The sequence below is a fragment of the Drosophila mojavensis genome, unplaced genomic scaffold (assembly GCF_018153725.1).
Source record: "Drosophila mojavensis isolate 15081-1352.22 unplaced genomic scaffold, ASM1815372v1 contig_81, whole genome shotgun sequence".
NCBI classification, from domain to species: Eukaryota; Metazoa; Arthropoda; class Insecta; order Diptera; family Drosophilidae; genus Drosophila; species Drosophila mojavensis.
The window spans coordinates 1959768-1974108 of record NW_025318907.1 but is presented as its reverse complement, the minus strand read 5'-3'; the positions used below and the strand labels follow the sequence as shown (position 1 = coordinate 1974108).

At 39.7% G+C, this 14341-nt stretch overlaps 3 protein-coding genes across 4 annotated transcripts in view; all 3 read left to right on the top strand.

Annotated features, from left to right (window-relative positions):
• LOC6580482 (hemicentin-1) overlaps positions 1 to 14341 on the top strand; it is a 206323-nt gene that overhangs the window by 80343 nt on the left and 111639 nt on the right. The gene's annotated exons all lie outside the window — the stretch shown is intronic.
• Positions 96 to 11272, top strand: LOC26527985 (axoneme-associated protein mst101(2)). Of its 2 annotated transcripts, XM_015164223.3 has the most exons (3): positions 96 to 6510; positions 6577 to 10606; positions 10686 to 11272. In XM_015164223.3, exon 1 carries the CDS (start codon positions 286 to 288, stop codon positions 4657 to 4659), a length of 4374 nt encoding a protein of 1457 aa, XP_015019709.2. In that variant the 5' UTR covers positions 96 to 285; the 3' UTR covers positions 4660 to 6510; positions 6577 to 10606; positions 10686 to 11272. The 2 variants fall into 2 exon arrangements, with proteins under 2 accessions (XP_015019709.2, XP_043867200.1); XM_044011265.1 differs by having other exon boundaries at positions 6577 to 11272.
• Positions 6628 to 12660, top strand: LOC122756706. Its single transcript, XM_044011266.1, has 2 exons — positions 6628 to 10966; positions 12569 to 12660. The coding sequence occupies exons 1-2, from the start codon at positions 8195 to 8197 to the stop codon at positions 12596 to 12598; spliced, it is 2802 nt and encodes a 933-aa protein (XP_043867201.1). The 5' UTR covers positions 6628 to 8194; the 3' UTR covers positions 12599 to 12660.

Genomic DNA, 14341 nt, shown 5'->3' with positions numbered 1-14341 from the left:
TAATATAAATAAATTTAAAAAAAAATTATATCTTTTTTTTTTATTGTATTTCTAGCGATTATAAAAACATGGATATATAAAAATGTATATCTAGTACTCCTTTTTAAATGTGTATACTCAAATAGTTGAAAAACACAACTCAGATCAAAAAGATCAAGTCTAGAAAACAGCAAATTTTTGGTTCACAATATGTCAAAATTTTAGCTATAACACTTTCATAGTAATTGCAAAATTGTATAGTTTTATTTAATTTGCGGTATTAGTATTTAAATTAAGCCAATCAGCATGTCTTTTAATAGATTTACTTCCGTTTGTATGCGTAAGTCAATTCTAAGAAGCATTTTTATTCTTACGGGTTGTTTAGATTGTATGCATTCCACGAAACTTCCGATAAAATACACACCATGTGTGTCCTATAGTAAAAAATCAGACTCTGCTTCGGGTTCTTCTGATGACTGTCAAAAAAATCCGTGTGACTTGTATTCAAAAATATTGGATAAAAAGGAAAAAGAAATAGAGAGAAATGAAGCGGCCTGCAGAAAGCTGAAAGAGGAACAACAGCTTAAGCAATATGAAGAAAATTGTCTGATAGCTCAACGAAGGCGGCTTGCCGAGGAAATGCAGTGCATGGATCAGAAGGACAAAATAGCTTTGGAAGGCATGATGAGCTGTTTAACGCGAGGCATGAGAAAGGCCTGCAAAAAACTGGCACATAGGAAGCTTCGCAATGATAAAGAGCTTGAACAAAAATGTGCTGTGCTGATTAAAGCTGCAAAGATCAAAAAGATATTAAAACAGTGCGATAAAAGGAGAATGAATACTAAAAGTGCTGGGGATAAAAACAAAGAGGACTCTGAAAAGAAATTGAAAAAGAAGTGTAAGAAAAAAAAAGGTAAGACAGGAGAGCCCAAAGCGGAGCAAAGGTGTAAGGATAGTAATGAGCAGAAAGATAAGAAGAAGAAATGCCCAACTGAAAAGAAGTCAAAAAGTAATAGTGTAAAGGAGGAGAAGAAGGAAAAAGCTGAATGTAATAAAGTTGATAAACAAAAGCCAAGAAATGAGGATAGCGATCCAATTGAAACTATATGTACTTCCTTGTGCAGAAATGGTAAAATTGCCGATGCCTCAACAAATCCCCAGAACAAGTATTTAATAAAATTAGAGAAATGTATTCGAAAAGAATGGTCAGATATTTGCAAGTGCCGCGAAACATTGAGCAAACGTGAGAAGATCCAACTGGCGCGTTCTCATAAATATTTGTCGGCTCATATTAAAGAGCAATGTAGAAAAAAAGTATTGGCGGAAATGTGCGCAGCAATTAAAACAACATGTTCCAAAGATAAAGCTGCTAAAAGTAAAACATGTAAAGAGAGTGCAACAGCAAAGAAAAAGGAGCCTAATACAGATATATGTGAGGAGATCTGCGAAAATAAAGAATTACAGAAGGAGATAATGGAGGCAAAGCGCGAAGAAGACGAATTTATTAAGAGCGAAATAGAGAAATTAAAGAAAAAGTGCTTAGAGAAAGCTTGTAAGAAGGTAGACGAGAAGGGAGAAGAAAAAAAAACCCCAAACAAAAAGACTAAAGAGTGTGCACCAAAGAAAAAATGCGAAAAAGAGAAACAGGAACAACAAAGAAAACAATGCGAGGAGCAAAAGAAGAGACAGGAAGAGGTGGCTGAAAAGAAAAAGTGCGAGGAGCTGGCTATTAAAGAAAAGTGCGAATCTCTCAAAAAAAAATTGCAAGAGGATGCCATAAGAAAAAAATGCGCAATGATGAGAATGCGAGCAGTTATAGAAAAGAAAAAGGAAAAAGAAGAAGCTCAGAAGAGAGAATGCGAGAAGTTGAAGAAGCAGAAAGAGTCCGAGGGAAAGAAGAAAGAGTCTCTAAAAAATAAATGCGAGCAAAACAAAAAGAACCAAGAAATCGCTGAAAAGAAAGAGCGCGAAGCAGAAATTCTGCATCAAAAGTGCGAAGCGCTTATTAAAAAAATAGAACAGCAAATTCAAAGCGTGACTGAGAAGAGCAAAGCGGGGAAGGCATCTACAAAAGTGTGTGAGGCGGAAGTGGATAAAAAGCAAGCAGATGATAAGAAGCTCAAGGAAAAATGTGAGGAAGAGGCTTTAAAGGAAAAGTGTAAAGCTCTAAAAAAAAAGTTACAAGATGGTATTAAGCGAAAGTGCCCGGGTGAAAAGCATAGTCACGAAGACAAGGCCCAAAGCAAAGAAGAGAAGAAATGTAAAGAAATCGACTTAGAAGGCAAGTGCAAAGCTCTGAAACAAAAATTAGAAGAAGACGCTCTAAGAATTAAGTGTGCGATGAAAAAAATGCGTGACCATGCAGAAAAGGAAAAGCAAAATAAAGAAGCTGAAAAAAAGAAATGCGAAAACGCTCAAAAAAAAGATCAAGAAGAAGCTCAAAGAAAAAAGTGTGAGGAGGCAAAGAAACAGAAAGAGGAACAGAAAAAAAAGGACGAAGCTGCTAGGTGCGAAGATCTGAAGAAAAAGCAAGAGGAAGACGCTCTTAGACTAAAGTGCGCCATGAAAAAAATGAGAGAGAAACTTGAAAAGAAAAAGAAAGAAGAAGCGCTAAGAAAAAAATGCGAAGAGGAAAAGAAACAGAAAGAAAAGTGCGAAGATCTGAAGAAAAAGGAAGAGGAAGACGCTATAAGGGCAAAGTGCGCAATGAAAAAAATGCAAGATGCTCTTGAAAAGAAACAGAAAGAAGAAGCGCAAAGAAAAAAGTGCGAGGAGGAGAGGAAACAGAAAGAAAAAAAGCGAAAAGAAGAAGAAGAGTGCGAAGCTCTTAAGAAAAAGCAAGAGGAAGACGCTATAAGGGCAAAGTGCGTAATGAAAAAAATTAAAGAAGAGCTTGAAAAGAAAGCAAAAGAGGAAGCGCTAAGAAAAAAGTGCGAGGAGGAGAAGAAAGAGAAAGAGAAAAAGCGAAAGGAAGAAGAAAAGTGCGAAGCTCTTAAGAAAAAGCAAGAAGAAGACGCCATTAGGGCAAAGTGCGCAATGAAAAAAATGCAAGAGGCAATTGAAAAAAAAGAGAAAGAAGAAGCGCAACGAAAAAAGTGCGAGGAGGAGAAAAAACGGAAAGAAGCAGAGGAAAGAAAAAAAAAGGAAGATGAAAGGTGCCAAGCTCTTAAGAAAAAGCAAGAAGAAGACGCCATTAAAGCAAAGTGCGCAATGAAAAAAATTCAAGAGGCAATTGCAAAAAAAGAGAAAGAAGAAGCAGCGCGAAAGTGTGAGGAGGAGAAGAAACGGAAAGAGGCAGAGGAAAAAAAACGAAAGGAAGAAGAAAGGTGCCAAGCTCTTAAGAAAAAGCAAGAAGAAGACGCCATTAAAGCAAAGTGCGCAATGCAAGAGGCACTTGCAAAGAAAAAGAAAGAAGAAGCTCAAAGTAAAAAGTGCGAGGAGGAGAAAAAACAGAGAGGGGCCCAGGAAAAAGAAAAGAAGGAAGAAACTTCTAAGGCAAAGTGCGACTTTCTTAAAAAATTAGAAGAACAAGATGTTATTAAGAAAAAATGCGCAATCAGGAAAATTCGCGATGCTATCGGAAAAAAGCAAGAAGACGTTATTCGGCAAAAATGCGCAATGAAAAAATTACGAGAGCAAGAAGAAAAGGAACGTAAGGAAAATGAGGCGCGCAGAGCAAAAGCTATTCTGTTTCGATCCACTCTTTACAGAACGAATTGCAAGCAAGACTTTCAGGCCGGCAACAAGGTATCCATTGTTGGCGCTGGACCCGTGGGCATGGGCTGTGCCTTTGCCCTGCTAACAAAACGCGTCACGAATAACATAGCCATCTATGATGTAAAGAACGACTTAAGTTCTGCACAGCGCAACGACCTTCGACACGCATCGCTTTTCCTTCAGAACTGCAACATTGACAACAGCAGCACCATTGAGTGTACCAAAAATTCTCGCGTGGTAGTAATTGCGGCTCGACCGAGCAGTAAACCAAACGAATCATGCCAGGATCAGCTCCTCAGATCGGCTGACATGATCAAGCAAATCGTTCCTGAATTACTCAAGCTGAGTCCAAAGGCTGTCTTTATCGTTGTGTCTAGTCCCGTAGATGTGATGGCTTGGGTTGCCCGCAAGATCACCAACCTTCCCTATGAGCGCTGCTTCAGCACTGGATGCCACTTGGATACAGCGCGATTCCGCATGTTTATAGCCCAGTTAGTCGGGGTCTCCACGAGCTCGGTGCAGGGAATGGTGTTGGGGGAGCACGGAGACACTTCGGTGCCAATCTGGTCCTCCGTCAGTGTGGGCGGAACTCTACTAAAGGACTTGCTGCCGCCCATAGGTACTGACAAAGATCCGATGGTATGGTCGAATGTTCACAAGAGCGTTGTTAATGCGGCCTATAAAGTCATCGCTGGTAAGAACTATACGAATTGGGCGATCGGTCTTACCGTTTCCGATGTTGTGTCTGCCATATTCGAAAACAGTAATCGCATCTTGTCATTGTCAACGAATGCGAAGGGCATGTGTGGAGTGAAAGATGAAATTTTTCTATCATTGCCTTGCATTGTTAACCAGTGGGGTATTTATGGAGTATTACATCCTCAACTTTCAGATTGGGAGAAAGACAAGTTCAAGATGTCAGCAGCAAAATTACTAAATACACAGAATAGTATTAAGCTCTAAGCACCAGATTTTAGTAAAGTTTTCAATATTCTTAATAAATTACTTTTAATTGGTGTTGGCAGAGCGATTTGCCGGATACAGAATTTCCATTGAAATTCGCGTTCTGTTTTAACTGTTTTAGTAGAGCGAAAACGAAGTAAAAGTGGAACTCTACGCCAAGATTTGTTCTTGGTGGTACAGCTCGTCTTTCAAAATCCTCCATGAAAACTGTTGTATGCAAAACAAAATTAAATTATTTTTTTTCGGTTGAATCAGTCAAGAAACCTGGTGAGGAGTTCGTGCGAAGCAAGTCGTTCTCTATTACTGTCTATCGTCTATAAAATTTCTGTAAAACACATGCTGATTGTATTTGAAATAAGACATTGATAAATGGACATTTTTTAGTCACTAAATTCTGGGTCATCTACTTTCAATGCTTTTGACTACATGTATTCAAAATTTATCAAATAAATATGTATCGAAATCAAAAGGAACATTTTGCAATAACTGTCAACTTTTTGAGAGAAAGTTTTATTTCATTCATTTCATATTCAAAATTAATCAATAATCTTGACTTAAACAATAGCAAAACGAGTATTTAAAAATGTTTAGATTTTAAACAAAATTAAGTCATTGTTTTCTTTCTTTTTTTTTTAAATCACCCTACTTTTTTGAGCTCGGTATGATGATCAAATCGTTATCTTATGGCGTCTATAAAAATTTTCCTAAATTCGAAATTTTGAGATATTCATCTTCATCTTTCGACTCATTCAGCTGCAAAGACGATAAGCTTTTCGATGATTTTCGCGATTGCTTGTACAGACGCTCAGAAGAACAAGACGTTCAATGTGGGAACAAAGTATCTATTGTCGGAGCCGGCTCCGTTGGCACTGCGTGTGCTATAGCCCTGCTTTCCAAAGGCATCACCAACAACATAGCTCTCTATGATTTGAGGAAAGAGTTCTGTTCTGCAGAGCGGCAAGACCTGCTACAAGGGTCGCTTTTCCTTCACAACTGCAAAATTGACAATCGGACTACCATTGAGTGCACAAAAAACTCACGCGTGATAGTGATCACGGCAGGGGTGCGTAGTAAACCGAACGAGTCACGCCAGAATTTGGTCCACAGGTCGGCAGAAATCATCAAAGAACTTGCCCCTGAATTGCTGAAACAGAGTCCAAAGGCTGTCTTTATCGTTGTATCAAATCCAGTTGATGTAATGACTTGGGTTACCCGCAAGATCACCAACCTACCCTATGAGCGCTGCTTCAGCACTGGATGTCATTTGGATACAGCGCGATTCCGCATGTTTATAGGAAAGCTATTGCGGGTGTCAACGAGCTCGGTGCAGGGAATGGTGTTGGGGGAGCATGGAGACACTTCGGTGCCAATCTGGTCCTCCGTCAGTGTGGGCGGAACTCTACTAAAGGACTTGCTGCCGCCCATAGGTACTGAGGATGATCCGTTGGCTTGGTCGAATGTACACAAGAACGTTGTTGACGCGGCCTATAAAGTAATCGGTGGTAAGGGCTACACAAATTGGGCGGTTGGCCTCACCGTTTCCGATGTTGTGTCTGCCATCTTCGAAGACAGTAATCGCATCTTGTCATTGTCAACGAATGCGAAGGGCATGTGTGGAGTGAAAGATGAAGTTTTTCTGTCGTTGCCTTGCATTGTTAACAAGTGGGGTATCTATGGAGTATTACATCCTCAACTTTCAGATTGGGAAAAATGCAAATTTGAGAACTCAGCCAAAGTAATGCTAAACCTACAGAATAGTATTAAATTCTAAAATGGCATGTTGTCTGAAGCTTCATAATAAAGACATTAATTATTAGTGGAACAGCAATCTACTACGGAAATAATTATCACGTAAATAAAATGCATATAAGTAATATATATTTTTTCCTTGTCATAATTTTGATTCCATAATTATAGGGTATCCCATATTTTAATCCACAATTTGAAATTTTTGTCAACTCTTTTAAAATAAACAGACATTACGAAAAAATTGTTTGTCGGAATGGTCATTAAAAATATTTAAAATTCTCCAATAAGTTTAATCGATAAGAATAATGACAATAGCAATATTTTAAATCATTTGGACAGCAGAATATAAAAAGAAAATGTTATAGCACCCTTTCTGGAATTTTTTTGTGTGTTGACCACAACATTTCAAACGCCACAAAATTATTTCTGTTATTTTTAACTCATTTCAAAATTTTTATCAATTTTTTTTTTTTGGTTTAGACAATCTGCATGAAGATGAAGCACGGTTTATCCAGAATTTGTACTAATGTATTGACTTCCAGTATTAAGAATAGTATGAGGCAACAGCCTCTATGTGCCACTCAAATATTATGTATTACACGCTCTGCTTCGTCGAGCTGTAATGATGACAAGCTTTTGAATGCTTTTCGCACCTGCTTGTTCAAACGCTTGAAACAGCAGGAGGTACAGCCTGGAAACAAGGTCTCTATTATCGGTTCTGGTGCCGTGGGCATGGCGTGTGCAGTAGCTCTGCTTTCGAAGGGGATTACCAACGACATAGCTCTGTACGATATCAATAAGGATTTGTGTACTGCCGAGAGTGCGGACTTGGTACACGGCTCATTATTTCTAAATAACTGTAATGTTGCGAAATGCTGCGATATTGGATCGACACGGGACTCGAGAGTAGTTGTAGTGACGAGTGGAGTACGCCCGAAAGCCAACGAGAAGCCTTCAGAGGTGGCCCAAAAAACGGCGGATATTATCAAGTGTGTAATGCCCAGCCTGGTTAAAGAAAGCCCCAAGGCTGTATTTATTATTGTTTCAAATCCATCCGATGTCATGGCCTGGGTGGCCCATAAAATATCCAAGTTACCCTACGAGCGATGCATTAGCACGGGCTGTCATTTAGACACTGCACGCTTTCGACTGTTTATTGCGCAGCTTTTGGGCGTGGCAACTAGTTCGGTGAATGCATTTGTCCTCGGGGAGAATGGTGAACGTTCGGTGCCAATGTGGTCCTCGGTTACGGTGGGGGGTGTGCGGCTAGAGCAACTGGTGCCAAAGATTGGCACAAGCGAAGATCCGATGCAGTGGTGCAAAGTACATAAGGACGTTGTCGAGGCGGCGGCCAAGGTGATTGCCCTAAAGGGCTACACGAACTGGGCCATTGGACATGCTGTTGCCGATGTTGTATCTGCCATATTCGAGAACAGCAACCGGATCTTGTCGTTGTCAACAAATGCCAAGGGAATGTGTGGAATCAAAGACGATATATTCTTATCGCTACCGTGCATTGTTAACAAATGGGGCCTCTTTGGGATTATTCGTCCACATCTATCGAAATGGGAGTCAAATGCGATGAAGGAATCGGCCGAGCAGGTATTGAAGGCTCAATGTGACATTAAACTTTAGGTACTTAAAAAAAAAAAAAAAAAATTAGGGGTTTTGAAATTGTATTCAGTAGTTTCCCCTGCTTTCAGTAAATAAATTTATCGTCAGGCTTAGTTATAAATGCTATTTTTTATTTGGCACAAAATTGATTTGCTTTCTGGGCGTTGTCAAAATGTGGCGAATTTGCAGCTATACACAGCTCGAACCAATTATAAACGGCTGCAAGCGGTGCCAGCTACCAGTAGAGGTTAACTCGAATATTAGAGGCAAGAGCTCCTCATGCACAGGGCCCTCACAGTCACTTATTCCAAAGAAGAGCCTTATTAAGAAGGAACCCAAACAGCGAGAACAAAAAGTGAAATTCAAAGGCATTCCACATTCGATCGATAATCAATCCGATTACTATTTACGCAATGGAAGCTCCAGTAGGAAGCCACCAGTAAAAGGAGAGTCCCATACATACGCGCAGTCAAGTGAGAAAAGTAGTGAATCCAACTTGAACAAAACTGTAAAAGGGAATGTCATTAAAAGGAATTCGACTGCAGAGAGAAAATCTAAAATTGAAATCAATAGATGTCTGCCGCATAAATGTAAATCAGCAAACGAGGCTCGCTCAAGGGATCCTTTTGAATCGACAGACGACAAAAATGATGAAAAGTTCTATGATTGCCAGGACATATCTTCACGAAAAATCGCCCCATTTTCAGGGCTGGTGTCTAACGAGCTAAAGAGCCAAACAAAAAACAAATGTCAGCCATTACATAGAGCGCTTTCAGATCAACCAGAGCAACGTAAAGGTTGTTTTTCATCAAAGCTAATACGAAATACTACAAAAAGCGGCAATGGGTTGGCACAGCACGGCTTCAGCTTGCATTCTGCTCATTTGATAGAGGAACAAGATCCGCACTGCATTCATTGTGAGGCAAAGTCTTGTCCCCAGCGTACGTATATGCTCTCGGGGACATTACGTTGCACAAAATGTCATGCCAGAGTGGCAAATGATCAGTGGAGTAAGAATGCTGTGCCGGCTCAATATCAATTGGACTTGAAGAATATTTCGGTACCTATTGTCAAGCGGTCTGCCCAACCAAATTATGAGCTTCAGAATCGAACCCCCTCCGATTTCTGTCCCGATAAACGAAGAAAGCACTTAAATGGTCCCATCCCCAAATCATCTGTCATGTACCAACCATTACCCTTACTAGAAGATGCTCTAAGGAAATTACGAAACGATCCTAGTTTTACATTAAGCGCAAAACCCACAGCACTGCTAAGAGATCGACTACAAGAATATAATAAAGAATTATTTAATGCTGTACGTGAATATGACGGTATAGCCCAGCCCAATAGGAGTTCAACATCAGCTTGTTGGCCTACCCATCCCAAAAGTTGGAACAAAGATCATATAATGCAATGTTTTCGTGAAGATCAATCCTCTTTTAATTTAGCGAAACAGGAGTTGAGAAATGAGCGGATTGAATCAAACGCTGATTCCTTATATTTCAGAGTGAAACAGAAGTCAAGCGAGCTGTGGCCTATGCAACCACTTAGAAAGAAGTTGAATATAGCCGATCAATATTGGAAATCGGTAAACGAAGTAGAAGACAACAAGTCACCGAAGATGCCTGACCGAAGGCCAATGAAATCGAAACTGATAAATAAATGCGCAAATGATAATAATGATAATAATTACAACTCCATTTCCGGCTCTGCAAATGCGAATTCTTCTATGCATCTGATGAAGAATAGCAATGCTGCATTCACAAAACCTCAATTGACTGATCTCCGCTGCCACAAATCTAACAGTATTAAGCGAATACAAGATAATGCGAAGATGGAATTGGATGCATTAAGTGATAATAATTCTCAGACTCAACAACAGAAGCTGAGTAAAGAATTTGACGATTTCAGATTTGATGATCACCATAGTATTAGGCTCTATGTCGACTACATCAAATCTGAGATGAGTCAAATTGATAATATAATCAATAAATGTAGAATACTAAAAAGAAAATATGGCATACAGCTGGAAGATAATTGTGCGGAATACCTGCAGCAGATGTTCAAAAGGAATAACAATGTATTGCAGGAGGTGGGATCGATGCTACATAAAAGGTGCTTGGATGCTATCGGAAATCGAAAAAATCAGTTCGTAGTCGCCAAACAAATTAACATTGAAAATGTGCTGCCAAGCAAATTCACGAAGTCCGTAACGAAAAACAAGTGTGAGGACGACTTAGAAAGAGTAGACGAGACAGCAAAAGCAAATCATGAAAAGCTGAAAAAACAGACTCAGGCAACCGAAGAAAGTCAAAGGAATGCTAAGAAATCGCTAGATGATAAGAAAGAGAGTTTACCGAATCAGTGCAGGAAAACTGAGAAAGAGAAGAAATTGAACAAAACAGAGAAGGAATGTGATGTGGCCGACTTACAGAATGCACCAGACGGAAATATTAAAATGAAAGCAGAAGTGACTGAAAGAAACCAGGCAGAAACACAAAACGAAGTAGTTGAACTTAATAAGCAGCTGGAGGAGGATACAAGGAAAAAGGAGAAGCTCGAGGCCATGAACACAGATAAAACGGTTGGTGATCGGCTAAAAAAAGATATATTAGCTCCCTTTTATATGCTCAACGATGCTCTAATATCAACTATTTTCCAAGGGAATAAGCTGGACCAGCCTTACGCCATGAGACGTCTGGAGAGCGAACGCCCATGGTTAGGTTCACAAAATCAAAGAGGGTTTACTAAATCAGTTGGAATTCTTGATGCTCTTGGTATACCGCATGCCACACGTCTGGATAGCATAAACTACATGTTCGAATTTCGAAATCGGTTCAATCACAGCTGCCAACAACTACAGTTTTCGACAAGCCCCGAAGAAGATAACCCAGAGCCCGATGAGGTTAGACAACAATCAGAGAAAGCATTGATAAATGAATGGGTAAATGAATTTGGAGAGTTACCGTTACAGATAAGACCAGGGTCGAAAATATTATTTCCCTTGCCCCATTCTGAGGGGAGCTACTTTATTAGCGACAGCGATACATGTCTGCAATTAAAGTGGCTCGATCTTAGAATGGGTGAAGAGCTCGAATATGACGATTCTGATACTGATTCTGAAACTTAAACTGGCGTGAAGTAAATGAGTAAAGTAGACAATTGAAATGTGTGTGTATATATATCAAAAGATAATCATATGTGCAAGATATTAAAATTGATTAGTCTTGAATGTGTCAAGATTTATGAATTTACTTTTATATTTTTACTTAGGTATAGCATTTGGTTATTGAAAAAAGATGAAAATTGCTTTAATGCATTCCCATTTAAGCAGAATATAACTATTCATTAAATTATATCAATGAATCCCTTTTCCATTAACAAGTATTATCCTAAATAATTAAGGACCTTTTCAAACCACTTGTTAGTTCTATGAAAGTCGCTCAGCAAATAACTGCTCAATGCTATAGAAATGCGTATATGCATATAGAAAATAATGACTCCAGCCTTGATTCATTGATGAATTAATGAAATTTGTAACGTATAATATATATAGTCGAAGCAAATACAAAGGCAAACAGGCATCAACATTGCATTGCGCAAATACGCATACATAGCTCTATTGCTATCTTTGCTTTGGGTTATGAATTCCGGGGCAGGATAATGAAAGTTATCGGGCATAAAGTAAACAAGCTTGAGGTGCTGCCTTCATGTTTAGACAGGCCATCAGACAGGCAGACAGTGAGACAGAGCGAGAGACATAGAGACTGGCAATGCGTATTTGGTTTTCATTTCGTATTGATTTCACAGTTGATGGGCGGCTGGGTGTGGGGTGTGGGCGGGGTGTGTGTGGCATATTGGCAAAGCAAATTTGCAGACGCCTTGACTGGCCATCATCAACAGCCATCCGTTTAAATTATTAACGTATGAGTAATTTGTATGACATATAAACAAAAGTCTGTGTTAGTTGCATGCTTCAGTGATTGTGACTGCCACCAGGTTCTCTGGTCTGTGTCGACCTCAGGCTATGACTGACTCTGACTCATGTGTTGTCCTCGCTGTCTGTGTCCTTTTTTGGGTTTTCTATTTCGAATTGCGACGACAACAGCGACTATTCTCTGTCAGGCTGTCAGTTCCCACGTGGGAGCCTTGGGTTGTGCGTCTAGAGGATTCGTTTTGTATGCGGCAAATGAGTTGTGTGTAATTAAGTCCTGGCGCAGTATAACTCGAGTGTGAGCGCGACATCTCCTCTGATAGTTAGCAAAGGAATTCGAGCTCTTTCGAGCTGGCAAAACATTGACAAATATTGATTAGCTGTATTGATTAGGAATAAGCTAAGTTTTGGGTTGACTTTGAAATTTAGGGAGGTCTGTGGTATTTTTTTATTTTATTTTTTATTTAATCTAAATAAATTGCAAGTTAAAAATGTTCAAACATATCCATACTATACAATATTCAACTGATCCAATTAAAATAATTTAAAATTATATACAATGCATTTAGTATTTGGTGACTAACTTTTTCTTAATTTCTGTTCTCATTTTAGGTAAGTCTCAATGCTTTAAAATACTCGTAAGTTCAGTCTCAAGCAGCAGGCTGAATAAATTTCTATCTTGGAACTCTAGAAGCCAACAGAGGTAAACTTTTGCCCAAAACTAGTGGCTTTAATTTGAAAACTTTTTCAGCAGGAAAAAAGAGCAAATAGCTGAAAATAAAAATCAAAGTCTATAAAATAGCAAAACATATCCGGCAATAGTTGGGCCAAAAGAGCGACGCACCAACACAATTCGAACACTGAATTCCACGCAATGAGCAAAGCGTCAAACGTCGGACGCAAAATCAAAGCATACTTTTGAGAATGCTTCAACGCAACCGCTAAACAACTGGCCACGGCCGAAGGACAGACAACCGGACAGCTGGACGGATTGACGGACAAATTGTGAGCCGTTCAAACCGGGCCCGGCCGCATAGTTTAAACAAACTTTTTGCTTAAAAGCTAAAAACACACACACACACATACTCGCAAAAAGAAAGAAATAAAATAGAGCCCGAAAAAAGGGGGAAAAACTGGAAACGCCACTATTACATTAAAACAGAAAAATAATTGCAAAAATTTCTACCAACTTTTTCAACTTTCGCTGGATTTTTTTTTTTTTTTCTCTTTGTTTTTTGGTTTTTTCATCTCTTCTGTTTTGTAGAGTTTTGCGTTTGTTGTACGCATCCATTCTTTGAATAGCTGGCAAATTTCACTTGGCAAACTTTAAAACGGGCTGACGACGCTCATTACAACTAATAATGTTAATAATCATTAAAGTGCCGCATTAAACGTGATTACGGCTTGTTTCTACGCTCTAAGGGGGGGTCGGTTGGGGCGGAGTGGCTCTAGCTGAAAACAGCCACAATTGCTTTGCCAATAGGCAAAAGATTTCTGCGGCTCCGGCTGCCGCCGTGTGGCACACACAAATTGCAAAAATTAAAATACTTTTCAAAAGTAATTAAAATTGTGTTGAATACTTTTTGGAAAGCTGCTCCGACTGGGCCCGAGGCGACGCAACGTCTGCTCTGTCTGCTTTGCCCAGCTGCTTTGGCAGTTAGTCTTTGGTGGGCCATTGATGTTCGACTTCAACTTCGATTATTGCGGCATATTTAAGAGACGAAAACTATTGCCATCTCCGTCACTCGCTCTAGCTAGCTCTCGCTCTCTCGTGTCGAGTTCAGTCGCCTTTGAGTGGAGAAACTTTTGCAATTTTTCTCTTGTGTTTTGCTTTGGTCTTTAGGGTTTACCATCTCATTTCTACTTGGCCAAGATCTGCAATATTTAAATTGAGATTTCTTTAAAGCCCGCACTGAAATTTAAACACACTAGAGCTGCTTAGTATTTATGCATATTTCGTATGGCTTACCAAGCGCTTTCTTCCAGAATATGCCGTCCAATTTGCAATGTCAGCTCTTAGGCTTTTCCAATGTCTGCAAGAGACTTGCTCGCTGCATTAGTCGCCCATGCCCCAATCGATCCCTTCGCCAGCTGTCACACTCACTGTATGCATTAAACTTTATAGCTCCACACACACACACACACACACACTCGTGCACAAACATAATACAAATGAGCAATAGCCCATCGGCTGCTGGTGGCTGGCGCTGCTGCTGCTGCTGCAGCAGCAAACATCAAACGTGTTAAGCAACTTCAAAGCTCAGCCAAGTGCATGAAATGCGTCGCTGCTCGCTTCTCGCTGCTCGCTGCTCGCTGCTTGTCGTTGGGGGGAGCATTGAACACGCCACGACTTTTGCAGCCAAAGCAAATTAAAAGGAAATAATG

Bases quoted from the DNA above. Each gene is read 5' to 3' on its own strand.
- LOC26527985 (XM_015164223.3), top strand. From the start codon at position 286: ATGTCTTTTAATAGATTTACTTCCGTTTGTATGCGTAAGTCAATTCTA.
- LOC122756706 (XM_044011266.1), top strand. From the start codon at position 8,195: ATGTGGCGAATTTGCAGCTATACACAGCTCGAACCAATTATAAACGGC. The intron at 10,967-12,568 runs GTAAATGAATTT...TTCTCATTTTAG, and splicing joins AAGCATTGATAAATGAATGG to GTAAGTCTCAATGCTTTAAA.